The sequence below is a fragment of the Salvelinus fontinalis genome, chromosome 40 (genome assembly GCF_029448725.1).
Source record: "Salvelinus fontinalis isolate EN_2023a chromosome 40, ASM2944872v1, whole genome shotgun sequence".
Classification (NCBI taxonomy): Eukaryota; Metazoa; Chordata; class Actinopteri; order Salmoniformes; family Salmonidae; genus Salvelinus; species Salvelinus fontinalis.
Window position 1 is genome coordinate 22,793,324 of NC_074704.1, and position 20,632 is coordinate 22,813,955.

At 42.2% G+C, this 20,632-nt stretch overlaps 1 protein-coding gene across 2 annotated transcripts in view; it reads left to right on the forward strand.

Annotated features, from left to right (window-relative positions):
- Positions 1–889: 889 nt before the first annotated feature.
- LOC129839135 (protein kinase C alpha type) overlaps positions 890–20,632 on the forward strand; it is a 239,135-nt gene continuing 219,392 nt past the window's right edge. Inside the window, exons 1-2 of one of the 2 annotated variants that reach the window (XM_055906412.1) lie at positions 890–1,264; positions 2,007–2,038. In XM_055906412.1, coding sequence (XP_055762387.1) covers positions 1,098–1,264; positions 2,007–2,038 — 199 coding nt within the window. In that variant the 5' untranslated portion in view covers positions 890–1,097. The remainder of the gene's footprint in view (positions 1,265–2,006; positions 2,039–20,632) is intronic. The other variant, XM_055906413.1, reaches the window with a different exon arrangement.

Below are 20,632 nucleotides of genomic sequence, written 5' to 3' on the forward strand. Positions count from 1 at the left end.
CATATATATTATATAATTATATAAATATGGCATCAAAATGTTGAACATCTGATTTCCCGCTAGCTGATCATTGTCTTCAGTTGACTCTGATCGTAGTGTAGGCCTAATGAAATAGGAAGAGAGAGTGGGCTCGTCTGTGGTGGTCGGCGAACCCTCAACCTTCTGGCCGTACGACTGCATGTCGTCGACTGGGCCACAAAAGCATGCTGAAGGTCAAAGTCAATATCCACGTATATAAACACAGGATCGCTACACTGCCCTACATTGGCAAAACACAGTAACCACGAATTTATATTAAAAATATTTGATCTGTTGTAATGGCCAGGTATTATCGGATTCATGTGGTATTTGTTCTTCTGTCAGGAAACTAAGCCAGTTGATCAGAATATGTCATGGTGTATCAGAAATTGCTGTCTGTCTAAACAGAAAAAGACTTCAGTCAGATTTTGCAGTAAAAACAACCGTGTTGCCTTTGTAGGGCAGTACTGTTGTTGTCATTTGTGATCTTAAATAATAGGGGAGGGTCATGTGAAAATATGATCCCTCCCCCCACAGTAAATGTTGAACCGTCCCTAAAGACTTCAGATCAAATTAATAAGCCATACATAACACATTGATAATGGATAAAAATGTGATGACTATGATCAGTGCTTGACTTAGGCGAAATAGGTACTCATTTTGGGTGCCGGTTCTGTTTGAATTTAGGTGCAGGAACTCCATAAGAAATACATTTTAGCCAAGTCAACCACGGACTATGATATGACTGATATGTCGTTTCTCTTCAAATAAATAGTTTTAACCCCAAAATGTGCCAGTATCTTTTACACCACTGGATGACGCTCCAATCTTCCAAATTCCAACAGCCAGTAGGAGCACTCCCTCCAGGCGATTAATTGTGTTGACGTCAGCTCAAGTGAAAGAAGGAAGCAAAGCGCTCAGTGTGGAGCCGCCAGTAAAAGTGGTTGTAGCGACAGCTTGGGAAAGCTCATAGATAGTACAGTGTGACCGACTCTCCCGCTCAGTGGCAAAATACAGTGCATTTGATTGAATAGGTATATATACATTGGATAGAGAGGAATAACGTTGCTTTTTTGACTATGGCTGATGTCACGCAATTCAACGAGGGGACCGGGGACTTCGCGAAAGGGTTCGCTCGTAAAGGAGCTTTGAGGCAGAAGAACGTCCATGAAGTGAAGGACCACAAATTCACTGCGAGGTTCTTCAAGCAGCCGACTTTTTGTAGCCACTGCACCGACTTTATCTGGTAAGCGCTTTTCCTCTCCACACGGCCTTTGCCTGTTGAACGTTTAGGAACTCCGCTGTCTTCTCAACCAGCTATTCGGTTGTCACTTTCCCTACACAGCTAACTGTGCTGCACCGTTACGTATACTTTCCTTACTGGAATGTTTGGTCTACCACGCCACAGCTGGACTTCTTAAAGCCTAACATTTGACTGTAATGTGCCTCAATGCAAGTCCAAAGTAAATGAATCCGTTCTGCCTACGGTGGGCTAGATTCACTGTGTACATTGATTGTGACAGCGCGCCTACTTTGATGTTTGTTACAAATGGTAAAAGTTGGATTTCTCCTAGTCCTCATGTTTTTTGATAAATATTTTGAAATAACTTGCTGCCAACGAACTATATAGGCACTTAAACCTGAAACACAAGTAACAAGTGGTAACTATTCAGGCTGTTGGGTGGTTGAAGACGCACCCATGTTGACAACCTCCCTCTTTTCAAGGTGGTGTGTTTGCTTAACTATATTGATAGCTACAGAGATATGTCATCTTGAGTGAGTGAACATAATTTGACAGTTACGACCTATGGCCGCTAAAATCCTAAGTAATGATTCTTGGGAAACACCTTAAACAGTTTAGGCTACTTGCTTTTTTTGACTCCGAGTCATGGAGACTACTGCTGTTTCTGCTTGATATTACTAACATGTTTATCTGTCTGTTTCATGCTACTTGTTATTTCATTACTCACTTTCGTCTCTTTTCACAGGGGATTTGGAAAGCAAGGATTCCAGTGTCAAGGTAATGAATGATGTCCAGTCACTCAGCTCCAGTCCACCATTCAGTGTATACTCGTGTGTTTTTGTACTGCATTAATTCAAGAGGACCAGTCAATTTGACTTGCATAGACTAAAGAATGTTGCAATTTGTATTGGAGTTACTTACCTTTCAAAGAGTTTGAGATATACGGTAGGCAATGTTCGCTCTAAACTGCACAGGCAGCTCCCATCAGACTGCAGCAGGCTTTTCTTCTTAAAGGGGCAGTGTTATAATTTGAGAGGGCCTTGAATTAGCTAAGTAGCCAATAGGCAGAACGTAGCATAATTGGTCTGATTCTTTGTAATAATGGTATGGGAATAATAATGCATTTTATTTTGTCAAGTCGTTTATCGCATCAAAAAACAACATTTTCAATCACCACCTTGTCTGAAGAACAAGTGGATAAACAGGTTTTTTTTCTAAAGTCTCATGGAATGTAGGCCTTCATTGAACACCACACACCGGCTGCTACTGTAGGCTTAGAACAGCTATTTCTATGTTAAAATGTTATGGGATGCATTTTTCTCCATTGTTTTTGAGGATAGGCCACTGGTAGGCCTGCACGATGATCAAATAGCCACAGTAGCTTACTCGGCTGCTGTGAACAGTCAGTTAAAGCAGGTACAGCCTCAGTGTTCCCAGTAAACACACGGCAGAAGTGGCACAGAATTTTCACAACATTCAAGTTTGCGCTTGCATTGACAAAAGAATGTTGCAATTCTTATTGGAGTTACTGTTTGAGTATGATGTCTTCCTTACACACATATACACACACACACACACACACACACACACACACACACACACACACACACACACACACACACACACACACACACACACACACACATACACACTGGAATATGAAGTCGTAAATAACAGAAAAGAATGGTTAAAGTATCTGTGACGAAGCACTCAGAAGGTCTAATCACTCAAAGAAATGGCATGGATTGACGTGACTGTTTTCTGTTTCCTTCCCTTTTCCAATCTCATTACCATTTCAAGTCATTTGAAGCAGTTCTTTAAAAAAAAGAAGTTATTTATACATGTTTAATAAGCCAATGACTCGCAACTTGGAGACTTTGAACACTCTTTAGTCTCCGGGTGTTTTTGTTAGAGTCTCAGGAGTTTCTTCAAATGCACTTTGAGACTTAAATCATCTTAATTGGATTTATGCAGCTCATACTAGGGAATATCTTGACATTTAGTGGTTGTCTGTGTGAAGAATTGGTTGTCTGTGATTTAAAAAAAAATAGAAAATGGTTATTTATGATATCAAAGTGAGAACATTTACTATGTATGCTCTCCTCAGCTCTTGGAAAGACGGACCTAGTTGTTTTGAGGACTATTTGCTAAACGTTAAATGGAGAAATTAATTAGCATACATTATTCCCAGCTGACTAACTGGACTGACATGAAATCAAATCACACACGGCAATCTCACGGATGCCAGAGTTCAAATAGGCCTTGTAAAGGAAACAGAAATATGAGATTTTCTCTACAAAACCAAAGCCCTATGGGCCCCTGTCAAAAGTAGTGCACTACATAGGGAATAGGAGGCCATTTGGGACTTAGAATGCTGTACTGTAGCCTGGCAGCTGAATCTGCTTGCGCTTTAACCAGGCTAGGTCAGAGGGGTTAATGGCATTTGCCTGTAGTTTGCCAAGTCTCCTTAGTCAGAGTGGGTATGTGTCTCTTCCATGTACCATCAATAATCTCAAACTTCTTGCTTACCGATTCCCGTCTGTTCAAAGGCACTTAAATCTTTTGTCTTACTCATTCCCCCGTCTGAAGGCGCACATACACAATCCATGTCTCCAATTGTCTCAAGGCTTTAAAATCTTTCTTTACCCGTCTCCTCCCCTTCATCTACGCTAATTGAAGTGGATTTAACAAGTGACATCAATAATGGATCATAGCTTTCACTTGTATTCACTTGGTTAGTCGATGTCATGGAAAGAGCAGGTGTTCCTAATGTTTTGTACACTTGGTGTATATTTCTGTATTCAGATTCAGTTTTCTAGTTTTAGACGGCAATTCTTTTTAAAGGGTAATGTGTTGCCGTGGACATTTAGGGCAGCATTATTTTCACTAACTCGAGCCAAGTCTTCACTAGCCAGATGTTTATTTTATGTTCTAAAAGCATTGTGGCCTGACCTGACGATTTTAAATATAGTTTAATAGTGTACAATTGTGGTGCTTAGAGATTGTTGTTGTAAGTCCTTGATTGTAAATCCGGTTGTAAGCCACTATGGATGAAAGTGTTCCCGATAAATGACTATTTAATGTGGTCGATATCCCAAGACCGTTCTCATGCAGAAAAGAGAAACGACAGTAACTCCTCTGGAGACATCAAAAAGGAAATCGATCATTACAGGACGTTATCTGCTGTCTTGATCTGTCTAACATTTCTAAAGCTGACAATTAGCTTGGCAGCCAGACAGAGAAATGTTGGTTTGCTGGAAAAGTTATTATTTTCTTGGAATCAGACTTTTTCTTATTATTTGTAGGCATTTCCTGCATGGGATGCACTTCCAATGAACTGATGTAATACCTGAGGAAAACCCTCACTCTCTGGAAGATAAGAATGTAAGCAAAGCAGGACATTTTCCTAAGGAGCAAACACTTCATTAACAACGTTACCGGTTGAATGCCAGTTAAGTATGTTGATATGCGCGTGGTGTACCCCTCGGATATATGCCATCCTCTGAACATGAATGGTAGTGTAATGTGGAAAGTGGTGATCTTGCCAGCCAGTGCTGAGAGTCCCTGCCTCATGGTAAGTGCTGCTGCTTCAGCCAGCCAGGATGATGTTAACCTGCGATCATTGAGCCGTTGGTTGAATGTGATCTGTTCTGAAAGGATGTCTGCTGAGAGCTGCTGTTAAATGGCAGCAAAATACATCCATTTGCTGGAGTACGAGGATAAACACTCTCCAGAGAAGGCTTTTTGATCTCTTGGGGTTTCAGAAGCCCCTTGTCTGGAATACGACTGCTTTTATTGTTGTGGAGTGAGCGTGAGAGAGAGAAAGAGTGTGTGCATGTGTATTAGGGTTGCACATTTTGCGGGAATATTCAGAGATGAACTTTCCGTGGGAATATATGGGAATTAACGGGACTATATGGGAATTAATGGAAATATATGCAAATTAATATTAATACCATTTAAATGTAGATGTTTTTTTGCATTGGATATATTTACCATATCATATGGAGACGGAAACATAAACCTTTTACATTATCATAAGTAGACATAATTGCAAATGATTAAATCCGTCCATATAATTTAATTACAAATTGAACTTTAATTAAATGAGTTGACTCTTCACATGGGATGATTTCACTGATCAACAAAATAAATGGAATATTGAATGATCCCCAATGATCCATCACATCTCCCAAAAACGTTTTCAACATACATCTGTAAAATGATAGTTTCTAGACTAATGTCTTCCTCTCAGGCTTCCATGTCTTCTCCCTGGACCTCCTCAATGTCCACCTCTTGAACATCAGACTGAGGCCTCATCTTCACTGTCACTTTCCAACCTTGTTGAGGATGGCTCGTTGCCCGGATGGCCACCAATTGTTCAACCCTTGTATTGGTCAGCCTGTTGCGGGCTTTGGTGTGTGTTCCCAAACAAGGACCAGTTGCGCTCTGAGGCGGCTGATGTTGGTGGGATTTGGAGGATGAAAGAGCCTCAGATCCACAAATCCCTTCCACCAGGTGGCTGATGAGAAATGTTGGCACGACTGCCATATTGCCCTCTTCCAGGCCAAGGTGATGAGACACGGTAGGGATGACACCATAGGCCTTGTTGATCTCTGCACCAGACAGGATGCTCTTGCCAGCATACTTGGAGTCCAACATTTACTGTACGCTGTGGCGTGTAAGTCTTCACACCTTTTGATGTATTTCAGAACGGCAGTTACCTCTGCTTGGAGCAACAGTGAAGTGGGCAGGGCAGTTTGGATTTCTTCTCTTACATCTGGGTGTTGCTGAACAGCTTAAATGTGGTGCTCTTATTCTTCTCACTTTGCTTGGTGAGGTAGATTGCTGCTATAACTTGATAACCATTTCCTTGGCTTTCTTGTAGTGTATCCATTGTTGTCCGTGCCATGATGTCCTTGAGGAGCAGATTCAATGCATGAGTAGCACAGCCAATGGGTGTGATGTGAGGGTAGGACTCCTCCACTTTAGACCAAGCAGCCTTCATGTTTGCAGCATTGTCTGTCACCAGTGCTAATACCTTCTGTGGTCCAAGGTCATTGATGACAGCCTTCAGCTCATCTGCAATGCACATTTGTGGCCTGCTGGAGGTCATTTTGCAGGGCTCTGGCAGTGCTCCTCCTGCTCCTCCTTGCACAAAGGCGGAGGTAGCGGTCCTGCTGCTGGGTTGTTGCCCTCCTACGGCCTCCTCCACGTCTCCTGACGTACTGGCCTGCCTCCTGGTAGCGCCTCCATGCTCTGGACACTATGCTGACAGACACAGCAAACCTTCTTGCCACAGCTCGCATTGATGTGCCATCCTGGATGAGCTGCACTACCTGAGCCACTTGTGTGGGTTGTAGACTCCGTCTCATGCTACCACTAGAGTGAGAGCACCGCCAGCATTCAAAAGTGACCAAAACATCAGCCAGGAAGCATAGGAACTGAGAAGTGGTCTGTGGTCACCACCTGCAGAATCACTCCTTTATTGGGGGTGTCTTGCTAATTGCCTATAATTTCCGCCTTTTGTCTATTCCGTTTGCACAACAGCATGTGAAATTTATTGTCAATCAGTGTTGCTTCCTAAGTGGACAGTTTGATTTCACAGAAGTGTGATTGACTTGGAGTTACATTGTGTTGTTTAAGTGTTCCCTTTATTTTTTTGAGCAGTGTATATTCACCCCACCTGGTATTGTACTAAAAACTTACCAGAAAGTATGTAATCCTAGGCTCAGACAGTGTAGTAGTGTGGGCTCAATAGCATCTCATTAGTGTTTTAAGATCTTGAGAATCAGCTGTACATGTGATGGAAGAATGTACTGTGCATGCAGAGGATTGCAATTCCATTGAATTGGGGATAGTTTAACCAAAATACACCACAAGACCTAGAATTGCCTTATGTATATCCACAAAAAAGGTTCAATGTTATAAGCTAACTCTTTTGATGGAGTTAAGCAAAATTCCAGGGCTTCACTTCCCATAGACAATTTCTGGAAATTTACTGGAAAGATTCCGACCCTTTGCAACCCTAGTGTGTATACTTGTGGGTGTGTTCGGGTTCCTGCATGCATGTGTGTATCGTAAATTGTATGTGTCCATACGTACGGATGTGTGTTGTACATCACGCGTTTTATCTACGTATTTGTCTATGTGGAGCCTGTTCCCGGGCTTAGTAACTGTGATTTGATAAAGACACTCCTCCACTTGTATGTGTGTCTTAGAGGTGTGATGCACTTTGCTCAGAGGCGAGGTACAGACATTATACAGACGTGATAAGCCTATCCTGTTGGGCTTTCTGTGCCTGAAATGAAGTTACATTTGATTTTCTGGAATTTGAAAATGTCTGTCTGGTATCAATACATTTGTTGGTGTTCAACTGTGAACTCGACATACCGTACCTTTGTTTCCAACATTTGTTAAATCGTTGCTTGCGAGACATTTCAAATGTGCTTGTCATATTGGTCTCCATTCTGAAACCATTAGCTACCAATCCCCCCCGTGGATTATTTCATATCTGCTCTATTTAGACCACCTAAAGCAACATTGTTGATTTAAGAATTCAAGATCTCTTGCTATCGTTCCGGTATGTCAGAAGCCTTAGCCAACAGAGATATCATATCCACTAGTTAACACTCAACAAGTCTTTTCCCTGGTTTGAAAACCGACACCCTCACCTCACGGTCACAGTTGAGCTGTGCTGTCGTGTCACTACCATGTTACTCGCCCTCTCCAATTTATAGGTTGAGCAAATACAACCAAAGTAAAGGTGAGGGGTGAACAAGCCCTCATGTTTAGCCAAGTGCAAGTTGTCACCATGTGAGATGGTATCTGTGCCAAGTCTTGTTCCCCTCAAGCAATCCTGTTTCTGCGGAATCCAATTCCACAAGTGAACCCGCAGGCGTCTGTATTCATATCCCAATTACATTGGAATTGCTGTTGCCACGTTGTAAACGTGTGCATAGCTACACACCCAGCCTCTATAAACTGTACCATTTTAAAACATGATAGCAGTCTTTCATCCAAATAGTAAGAATGTAGGTATTACCGCTAATATTGAATGGAGGAGTTAGCGTAAGCATTATATTGATGGTTATTGGCCCAATTGAACGTTTAAGCCCATCTAGGCACAGCATATACTGTACCTAAGCATATATCAATTGATTCTAAAAATGCAATTACCATTGAGAAGTCACCTGCTTTTAGATCTTACATAATCTCCTGGCAGGCTTGTCCATACATTGATAGCAAATATTGAAACCATGTTCAACCAACCATAAAACCATTGGCTTCAAAACGACCTACCTCAGATGGGCTTTTAAGTGTTTCTCTCTCTACTACTACCTTCTCTTCCATTATGGTTGGAGAAATGAAGCCCAGGGAATAGTGTCTTCATGGATGGTTTGAAGGGTTGATGGAAGGGTTGACTGGGTCTCCTTTGACAGGTGGTAGTGGAGTTTACCCGACGCCTTCCAATGGTCTGTGGTTGGTGAGAGTGGACGAATAATAGGTTTCTTCGTGTGAGAGGAGCAATCTCCCAAGGGAGTGCTAGGAGCAGAGCAATGTCTAGGAATGTCTAGGGAACATGAATGAGATATGTGTGGATGGACAGTGTAATGGTGCCATGAGATATGTGTGGATGGACAGTGTAATGGTGCCATGAGATATGTGTGGATGGACAGTGTAATGGTGCCATGAGATATGTGTGGATGGACAGTGTAATGGTGCCATGAGATATGTGTGGATGGACAGTGTAATGATGCCATGAGATATGTGTGGATGGACAGTGTAATGGTGCCATGAGATATGTGTGGATGGACAGTGTAATGGTGCCACATAATATAGTTGTTTTTTTCTCTTTTGAACTTAAACAGTCAAATTAGGTTAGATCAGTCCAGACACAACATGTTATGAAATACCTGAACAAATGTAGACAAATTGAGGTGTCCTGCATATTTACATATAGCAAATGTTTCAAAGTCATGTTCTCTCTAGTCAAAACGACCTAATACAACCAATAACCAGGATAATTGTCACACAGTGTACCACAGACAAACCAAGACTGTGTGTCTCTGTTCACTTTCATTGTGTTTGCAGACATGCTTAACCATGTTGGGTCGGCAGGGTAGCCTAGTGGTTAGAGCGTTGGACTAACCGAAAGGTTGCAAGTTGTCCGGGCCTCTGGCAGTCTCTATGGGGGTGCCACAGGGTTCAATTCTTGGACCGACTCTCTTCTCTGTATACATCAATGATGTCGCTCTTGCTGCTGGTGACTCTCTGATCCATCTCTACGCAGACGACACTATTCTGTATACTTCTGGCCCTTCTTTTGACACTGTGTTAACAACCCTCCAGGCGAGCTTCAATGCCATACAACTCTCCTTCCGTGGCCTCCATTTGCTCTTAAATACAAGTAAAACTAAATGCATGCTCTTCAACCGATCGCTGCCTGCACCTGCCCGCCTGTCCAACATCACTACTCTGGACGGCTCTGACTTAGAATATGTGGACAACTACAAATACCTAGGTGTCTGGTTAGACTGTAAACTCTCCTTCCAGACTCACATCAAACATCTCCAATCCAAAGTTAAATCTAGAATTGGCTTCCTATTCCGCAACAAAGCATCCTTCACTCATGCTGTCAAACATACCCTTGTAAAACTGACCATCCTACCAATCCTCGACTTCGGTGATGTCATTTACAAAATAGCCTCCAAAACCCTACTCAATAAATTGGATGCAGTCTATCACAGTGCCGTCCGTTTTGTCACCAAAGCCCCATATACTACCCACCACTGCGACCTGTACACTCTCGTTGGCTGGCCCTCGCTTCATACTCGTCGTCAAACCCACTGGCTCCAGGTCATCTACAAGACCCTGCTAGGTAAAGTCCCCCCTTATCTCAGCTCGCTGGTCACCATAGCAGCACCTACCTGTAGCACGCGCTCCAGCAGGTATATCTCTCTGGTCACCCCCAAAACCAATTCTTCCTTTGGCCGCCTCTCCTTCCAGTTCTCTGCTGCCAATGACTGGAACGAACTACAAAAATCTCTGAAACTGGAAACACTTATCTCCCTCACTAGCTTTAAGCACCAGCTGTCAGAGCAGCTCATAGATTACTGCACCTGTACATAGCCCATCTATAATTTATCCCAAACAACTACCTCTTTACCTACTGTATTTATTTATTTATTTATTTATTTTGCTCCTTTGCACCCCATTATTTCTATCTCTACTTTTTTTACTTTTTTATACTTGCTATATTGTATTTACTTCGCCACCATGGCCTTTTTATATTTTTATTTATTTATATATATATTTTGTTTGCCTTCACCTCCCTTATCTCTCCTCACTTGCTCATATTGTATATAGACTTATTTTTCACTGTATTATTGACTGTATGTTTGTTTTACTCCATGTGTAACTATGTGTTGTTGTATGTGTCGAACTGCTTTGCTTTATCTTGGCCAGGTCGGAATTGTAAATGAGAACGTGTTCTCAATTTGCCTACCTGGTTAAATAAAGGTGAAATAAAAATAAAATAAAAAAATAAATAAAAAGTTCAAATCCCCGAGCTGACAAGGTACAAATCTGTCGTTCTGCCCCTGAACAGGCAGTTAACCCCACTGTTCCTAGGCCGTCATTGAAAATAAGAATTTGTTCTTAACTGACTTGCCTAGTTAAATAAAGGTAAAATAAATAAAAAAAATCTAACCAAACATTGACCTAGAGGTTCCCTGGAACCTTCCCTCCCTTTTGATGAACAGTGGCCTCTCAACCCGCTCTCAGATCACTCTCCTGTGCTCCGGGCTTGTTTAGACAGTGCTAAGGGAATCCTTGTGCACATCCTGTGTTGACAGAGGACGGAAAGGTAAACTCTACCCTGTGTCCTTACTTTCCCCCGCAGTCCAGCAGGTGTGTATTCTAGTCCTCCCATCTCCCATAGGTACCGAGGACACCCATCTGCCTTCCCCTGTTTTAAAGTTTCTTTCTCAGCAGTACATTTTTGAGCAGGTCTCACTTTCTATTGCTGTAACGACTAGTTTCAGAGAGACCGATTTTTAGGTCTTGTTCCGGATTTAAAACATTCTCAATGGAGATTCTCCATCGAAAGTGCTATTTAGTCCAGGACTGGGGCTAATCTGTGTCCGAGAAACCTTTCCTTAGTATCCAAAAACCTTTTATGGCCTCCGTGCGTAGGTAGGTAGTTTGTTATGGGGGACTACAGAACTCCTCATGTAACTATTTGGTCCTGTTTCATCTATCAGCCTCTCTATGCTTAACTTAGCCTGAACCTGTATTCTGCCTGTACCTCTGCAAGGTACAGTTCTTTTTTTCAATTTTTATTACTGACTCTTTGTTAATATAGAGTTTACAAATGTTTTGACCAAGACGAGTGACCATATACTCTTTCCCCACCATATTTCCCCTGGGTTTAATAGGCCTTATCTACTGTATAGTGAATACCATCTCTTCCTTAGGGACGTGTGGTGGCTTTATCACTAAGTCCCCTTGAAATCAACTTTAATGGACAGTGTTAGTACCAGTCAGTGAGGCAGGGTTAGAGGGAGAATTTGCCATAAACAAACCCACTGCTGACACCAGTCGACAGGCAAAGGCCAACTGTGTCAACCAACCAGGGTTATGTGATTTATGCTGGCGCTGTGGATTACCAAACACATTGCCCTGGGCTATGCCTATAGGCTTTGGTTGCAGCCAGCGCATCGCCTCAGAGGCTGTGGATTGGTGCTTTCACAATAGGGCTCTCCTCCCCTGGGCTGAGTGCCAGAGAGCTTGGCCGCTACAGTGCACTCTGCCTTGGGTAGAGCAGATGTAACCCCCCCCCCCCCCCCCTCTCGCTCCTCATTATCTCCATTCCACAGCATCCTAAGGGAAATGATCAATAAAGCCCTCGGTTAGCGCCAGGCTCATTCTTATGTACTCTGAGAGCTGAGGTCATGACCTTGAGTTATACCCAAGCTGATGATTCAGATATAGCTGCTGCTCATCACAATAGTGAAAGAGAATACAGAGAGGGCTGCTAGTAGTGTGTGTGTGTGTCTCTCTGTCTATCGGGTTAGTCATCCAATCCACTCTGATGGCAGGGGTAACCGGGCAGATTAAAGGGATGATGTGAATGCGCTGGCCCCGGGAGTAAAACCGCTTAACCTCCTAAACCTTCCATTGGTACAGCCTCTAGATCCTCCATCCACCTTAGGACACACACAACCTAGACAATCCCTCGTTTCCAGCTCACGTATGCACACAGATACAACAGCACCTCTTGCCCCTAGGGCTGAGCAGAAAGAACAGAACAGAGCGATCCTCCATTACATCCGTTACCCTGACAGCTATTACAGTACAACAGCTGGATATCTAGGCTCATATCAAACCCCTCAACCACAACTTACTTTAGTGACAGGCATTAAAATGCTGTATATGGACTATATCTGTTCATCAACTCACTTTAGTGCCGGGCATTATTAAAACGCTGTAGACCTATATGGACTTTCTAATAACATAATACCTTGGTTTGAAAGCGAGGCAGTGACGTCATTTCTTTTGTACATACTAAAGTCAAATAGGCCATAAGCATACCCGAATGGCCTGAGAGCCAGGCAACAACCAAGCCGGGGTCACTTGGCCAATGCATTAGTAGCCAGGATGCCTGTGTCATGGATTGTCTCTACTTTGTAAATGACTTGCCATCGCCACTGGTTAATCCAGGCCATTTCCAGGGCTGTGTGGGTGGATTATGGCTTTAGATCCAACAGAGCTGCTGTGTCTGTCTGTCTTTGTGGCCAGGCGGACATGGGGAAAGCCTGCATGGGCGACGATCCCTTCAAAACAGCCCAAATGTGTCAGTACTACCGCTGTGTGCCTTTTAAGCTAAACCAGACAGGCAGCACCATGCTGTGATGGGGGATCCCCAGAGAGTTGGAGCGATACCCAGCTACCCACACTGACCAGAAATGACCTTACAAGACAAACGGACATTTTGGATTTCTGTTAAAACCTCTGTTTTTGACAATGTAGCTGTACCGCATGGAAATGAAACCCATCCGTTCATGTTGAATTATTTACTCACTAGGGGAAATGCTTTTTGATATGTGAACAGGGTACGTTAATATTAGAGTGTCAGTGAAATGTAGCCGTTTTGCGTGCCAAACATGGCCAGATGTATTGATGAGAGACTGTATTTCAGGGGGATATGCTTTCAGACCACCCAAGACATCTCTGTATAAAGTGCAATTGAACATAATCATGAACCAATGGACTAAGAGCGTCATTATCTACCTCTGTGCACGTTCATTCAAATCTTGTTCGCCAGAGAATTCCAGCAGGGTTGGAAATGCATCCACGGACACCTGTATGGCATGAGATAATAGCCTACTGTTTACTTGCTGATACATGATTGATCCAAGCCGGTTTCGCAGTATGGGGCTTTGAAGTGACTAGGCAAGCAATCAAACAAAGAAAGCCAGAGCTTTGATGGCAACCCTTGCCGAGACAGGCAGAACATTTTAGTTGTTCAGAATCACTTTTCTCTTGGTCGTCTGCCTGAAATCAAATATAACAGGTGTTCTTGTTCACATACATTTCTTCTCAGAGAGCGAGTGATGGGAAAAGGAGGAATAAGTGACAGAAAAGGGAGACTGGAGGAGAATACAGACATAAGGCCCTTAGGACTATCACCAGTGTCTACTCCACAGTATGCTTTGTACTCTCAATACTCCTACTCTAAGAATAATATTGACAATGTTACCGCTGGCATCCTACACCAGATGACGTCATACATCAGATGAAAAGCTCCCTTTGCTGGACTATGTTTTTCCACTAGCAAAGTGCCGGAAACTTTCCCACACTAATCCTTGGAGCCAGGTCCTTTGATCTTGTTGCCTTGTCCATTGAGAAGATGCATCTGCACAGTGCAGCTCTCATCCCAAAGGAAAGAGACTGCTAGGTTCTGGAGTACGTTTGCCGGGGGACCTTAACCCTTCTTCTGTCATACAGTTATGACTTGGCAGGCTGGTCATAACAGAATCAGGTTGACAACACACAGCCACGCCAGTGGGAGAGAAAGCATAAGCATACAGGATGAATGGGAGTGTTGAGTATGTCATGTGTCTTGATTTGCCAGGGTCCTTGTTCGCTATGGTTCCGCATCACGTCATGTCTTAGAACAGACCTAATAGCAGACCTAAACCGTGTGTTGTTCACGATAATCCACAGGTTCTCATGTCTTATTGCTAAAATATAGCCAGATTTAAGAAGCCGTAATCAAATATTTATTAAGTTGTACTTTTAAAGCTGCTGCATGTATTTTATGTGAACCGACAAAATTCACATAGAAATATGAGTTATAGATCGGTCATTCTCATTGAAAGCAAGTCAAAGAAGCGGTAGATATCTTCTGTGAGCTATTTCTATGCTTCCCGTTTCGTTTTTACTTCTTTTACTTTAAGTTTTGTACACCAGCTAGAAGCAGCCTAAAATACAATATTTTTGGTTATGGATAATATATTTCACAGCGGTTTAGATGGCACAATGATTCTCTACGCTATACTTGCTCGTTTTGTCACGAACTGAAATTAGGAGAACTGTTAGAATTTTAGCTACCAGGAAATGGCGTAGCGATTTCTGCATAGTGCATCTTTAAGTTGTCAAACTATTATATTAAGTTGTATTGAACTGCTAGATTATAGCCTAGAAATTACTTTCAGATACCAAGATGCTTTCTGTCTTTTCAATAGCTCTTTTGCTTATCGCTCACCAGTATTGTGTTGTCAGACAAAGAAATGCATTGAAGGTGTCATCCAATTTGACTCATGTTTACATGGTCTGGGCTTGTATTAATGTTGTGTTTGCGGAGCAAAATGACTCTAGGGTAAATAGAACAGAGACACTCCACTCGTGGCAACTAGAGAGATGGACACTTCCTTGTAACCTGCCAATGTCAACACGTCTTATCCTCTAGATCCATAGGCTTTCTATAGAAAGCACAAATGGGTGCTGTAGCTACTGTATTTGCAACTGTCACTTGAGCCATAATTCACATAACCTTACCTCACTTAGCTCTGCCTTGGGTCTGAATGTTGTGACATTTGTAGATAACCTGGCTTCCTTTAAAGATGCAATATGCAGACAAAATTTGAATAGGTTGCCTAATTTCAGTTTGTGACAAAACAAGCAGTCATTGTGCAGACAATCATTGTACCATCTGAACCGCTGTGAAATATCTTAAGCATAACCAAAAATACTGTGTTTTCAGATGTTTAAAGCGGATGTACAAAACTGAAAGTAAAAGATGCAAAAACTAAACTTAGGAACAGAAAGCATAGAAATAGATTACATGGAACAGATCTGCCGCTTTTTAGACTTGCTTTCAATGAAAATGACAGGTCTATTACACACATTTCTATGTGAATTTGGTCGGGTCGCCCAAAATGTTACATATTGTAGCTTTTAAGTAGATTATTGAGGTGTAGGTAAGGCGGCTTACAGCATATCATGCCGCTATTCAGCTGCCTGCTCTAACAGCAGCTTTTACTGTAAATAAAGTGAATCAAATGCTTTTTATAGTATATGGACTACATACATTAAGGCGAATCCCTTTGTGGTTATGCTCCTGAGAAGTGAGCTTATGAGGGTTTAGCGCTCTACTCATGATCAATACCATGAGAAAATCCCTCTCTACTCAATGTGAGTCTCTATGAAAACATGGAGTGACACGTGCAAAATGTACCACATCTGCACGCAGGGCACTTGACCATCAGCTGGATTTCCCTTTACACCATTTAACGCCGACCCTCCGCCGACCAGATGAACTTGGCAACATCATCCATTTTCTAGAGCTTTCTGGAGCTTCCATGCTACGTCAATGATCATTGATCTCTGTCGTCCCCGGACCTAGTAAGTCTTAACCAGGCTCTCTCGGGGCTTAGCGTCTAATGATGCTCTTCTAGAATGTTTTCTAGTGGATCTATGCAAAGTGTCTCAGAGTAGGAGTGCTGATCTTGGACCAGTTTTGTCTTTTTAAATCATAATGAATAAGAGGGGTGACCTGATCCTAGGCCAGCACTCTTACACTGAGAAGCTTCATAAATACGGGCCCTAGTTAAAGCTTAGCTTGTTTTAATAGGACTCTAACCATCCACTTTATGAAGCTGTAATGACGTATAGAGGGGGAAACTGGAGAGGGGTAAAATGCCCCCTGTGGGTCCAGGGATATGATGGCAGAGGAATTTTAACACTAGAACAGCTGGGCCGCGACCCGTCTTCAACCTAATGAGCAGTTATTCTGACTGCAACATTCTAGCAGTGTCATTTAATACATTTCACTATTAGAATACACATTTTATTTCAAATAACACGATAGCATTTTCATTAGTTTATGCTACTGTAGGCTATAAGTAAAAACACAACTTCAAGTGTTCAATCAAATGTGTCGAGTGCCTTCGTTACAACTATGAAACAGAAACAATATGCGTTTGAACATGGTAACAGCTTCTTTTTATACCGATCAAATAAATACCCCAACCATAGTCAGCAAGGCGCGTGGTCAAATGATGAAAACATCCGTAGCCTAAACATCATTAGAAGTGTCAAGTGGCCTTGATAAATAGTGTAAGTCATCACAAAGCAAAAATGACATTATAATAAATATATAAATGTCGATATGACAGCAGTCAATTTTTGTCTGCTTGTGTTTACATTGGGTGTAGTGCGTAATAGTCTCTGGTTTCCTCTTTATTGTGTTCCTGTCTTGTCATTCTTCAGCACCGTAGTGTAGTACAGTGGCTGTGCAGGTGCCTTATTTTGTGCAGAGGGAGGGAGCTCCCGGCTCCCTTTGTTCCTTGTGCTGGCAGATGACAGTGAAAATAATACATTTTGCCAAAGTAAGGTTCCACAAGCCCCCTTCCCAAATTCTTTGACATATTGAATACCGTTCAGCAGTTACAATTACACACTCTCTCACTGTATAGCTTACTCCAAGGAGGGCAGAGTACACTGATAAGACCGTTTTGGATTCAGTGGACTGATATAGGGTACATACCATTTTTGAGATTATAATTGGAACAGATTGAGCCAGTTAAACTTCAACATTAGGAAGGCGATTCTAATGCTTGGTCTACTGTTATGCTCCCCCCCCCCAAATGGTGTGTTTCGAGTACGCTCAGATGTGTGGTCCTTTATGAGAGGGGGATGCCAAATTGAGCCAGTTTACCCTTGAACTCAGATCTAAATTGAACTCAGGCTTGTCGTTACATGTCATTTAATTTGTCAAAAATGTAGTCCTAAATAACTGATCATTCACAACCTTGTATCTTCCACATTATAATCAGAAGGTAAGACAATAGACATGGTCTCAGTTGTAAATGTTCTGTTTCACCAGAGGCCTAAGCTCATATTATCAGTATCTATCAATCGTAGCACTGCGTGAGCCTCACTGTCGTCACTTCCACCGACCTTTTCATTAATGGTCCTCTATTGAGCTGATCCAGGAACTGCTCTCATCTCGGTTTCATGTATCTGGAGTGGTATCTAGTGTTCTCAGGTGGCCCATAGTCGATGATGGGGAAGCTGTGTTAGGCTAAGCTTCTTGGGAAAAATACTTGGTTTGTGAAATATCGGAAAGCACTGTGGTCGCTTTTGTTGTAGGGGAGAGTACATTTGAAGTGAAACTGAAAGAAGGCAAAGTTTTTTTTTTTTGTTTTTTTTTATGAGCTCTTGTTGGCCGAGACCTTATTTTATGTAATTTTTTAAATTATTTTTATTATTATTTTAAAAAAAATTGGGGGGGGGTTGGGGTTTGTTTTTTAACTCAAGACTGAATGCTATATCAAAAAGAGACCAGTTGAGGATTAATATCGAAATCCTCTATTAATATCTAAATCCTCTCTAAAAGGCTTCACCTTTTCCATCATTTCCTGGAACAGAAATGTTCCTTTAAGCACATTGTTCATCAAGTCCACGAACATATCACTCTAGCTCCATTTGACAGATTAGATCTACGGCTTGTTCTGAGCTATTGTATGGTTTAGTTTGAAAGCTCCGTACAGAAGTACATCTGAGCATGGTGTACCTTTTTAAAATACAAAGTGGTTAGCTGTAACCACTGTAGGGACTAAAGAGGATCGCTATAACCACTGTATTAGGAGCTAACAAGGGCAGCTATGACCACTGTATTAGGAGCTAACGAGGGCAGCTATGACCACTGTGTTAGGAGCTAGCGAGGGCAGCTATGACCACTGTGTTAGGAGCTAACGAGGGCAGCTATGACCACTGTATTAGGAGCTAACGAGGGCAGCTATGACTACTGTATTAGGAGCTAACGAGGATCGCTATGACCACTGTATTAGGAGCTAACGAGGATCGCTATGACCACTGTATTAGGAGCTAACGAGGGCAGCTATGACCACTGTGTTAGGAGCTAACGAGGGCAGCTATGACCACTGTATTAGGAGCTAACGAGGGCAGCTATGACCACTGTATTAGGAGCTAACGAGGGCAGCTATGACCACTGTATTAGGAGCTAACGAGGATCGCTATGACCACTTTATTAGGAGCTAACGAGAACAGCTGTAACTTCTACTGGACCAGGTTGCTCACTTCCTCAGCCTTTTACCACACAAGCTACCTAGTTATGAACTGTAATTTAGCTGCTTTGCTGGCAGTGCGATCTGAAGGATGAATAACAAGACATTGCTTACAATCTCATTACAACATGTTGCATGCCTCGAATGCAGCTGAATGAAACTCAACAGTCCTAAATGGAATCTCAATATGGGGAAATGGCATCAGGAATGAAAATAATTTCCATGAAAATGGGGCATATGGAGATGTGGAAATAGCCTACAAGGGCATTTATTAGCAATCTGTTTGTGTAGGTAATGCAACGTTGTGGTGAATAATATTCAGCGAACAAGCCTAGAAGATTGAAGTCAATTATGCTTTCCCCGCTTCCAGAAGTCACAGCGATGTCACTTCCATGTTATCTGAAACTTTGGCCTGTGAGCCTATACGACAACAAGCTGCCAGCCAATTAAGCTAATATTTTTAGCCTTAAAAGTACATATTTGTCAGAGAAAGCCAACCTCGCTCTACTAGTCTGTAGCTGACATTGAGGCTGAGGTGGAGTGATGGTGCTTTCTGGTTGACTAGCATAGCATAGTGTAGCCTACAGTATCATAGTGTTGTCTACAGTAGCATTGGCTAGCATAGCATAGCATAGCCTACAGTAGCATAGCATTGCCTTGCCTAGCGCTGTACTGGAGCCTGCTCTGTGACATTCCCCAGTATTAGCGGTGGCAAAAACCAGGCACTAATCTAAGCTGCTTCCCCAAACTCCATTAATTACCTGCTAGCGCTCTGCTCTGTGTGACAGTGAGGGGCTTTGGGGAGGAACGTCATTGTTGTTGCTGTTTGGGCTGATGTCTGTTTAACATCAAACTCTTCATTTACACCTGTTAGCAAATTCTAGTCCATATTTTCTCTCTTTTGTATCGTGTTCTCTCTGTTTCGCTTATACCTTTACTTTGGAGAATACGACATGAGCTTTTACACTTCTTCAATCAGAATGGACTAACACATTTTTCCTGACATTTTGTTGAACAAATGCTTTTATGCCATTCTCAAAACACTTCAGCTGCACTGTTTAGGGAGTAAATGTCAGACAATTTTATAGACTGTGGTTGTTTTCCCCTTGTTTATTTTACAGTCTCCGTTCTAACCTCACTTTTTGCCCTGATCAGATTGCGAAGAGTTGCTTATGTCTGTGTAACTAGGGCCCAGAGTAAATTTTTTTTCCTGGCCAGGTCACATGGTCAAGAACAATTTTTAAGTATAACCATTATACACTCATTTGATGTTACTCTCTAATCTCCCATCAGTTTATGAAATGATGCAGGTTTGATAGATGAGTGCATCCATCTAATCAGTCATACAGCTGGCAGCATCGCATGAAACATGGATCCTAGCGCTAAAGGTGTGTTGGACTGTTAGCCCACTTTGCAACTAGGAGGATCAGGATGCTTTTAACATGGAGATATGAAGAGAAATGAGTTATGTAATCCATAGGAGGCGCAGCCTGGCCCTTGGACATTAACACAGGGATTACTGTCTGAATGCATTACAGGTCTATTAGGTAGATGATGGAGTGAAGACTAATGCACCAGACTCAAAATTACAATGTAATCTGGACTTTAATTGCCTGGATTTTTGTTTTGATAATGTTATAATCTAATGGAAGAAAAAACGGATTTATCTAGAACAGGAACAGGGTCGAGTTGAATCTTTTTAATCCTATAATCCCATTTTAGTAGGGATGATATGGTACAGTGTAATGCATTGATAAGAGGCTGTTCTTATTGT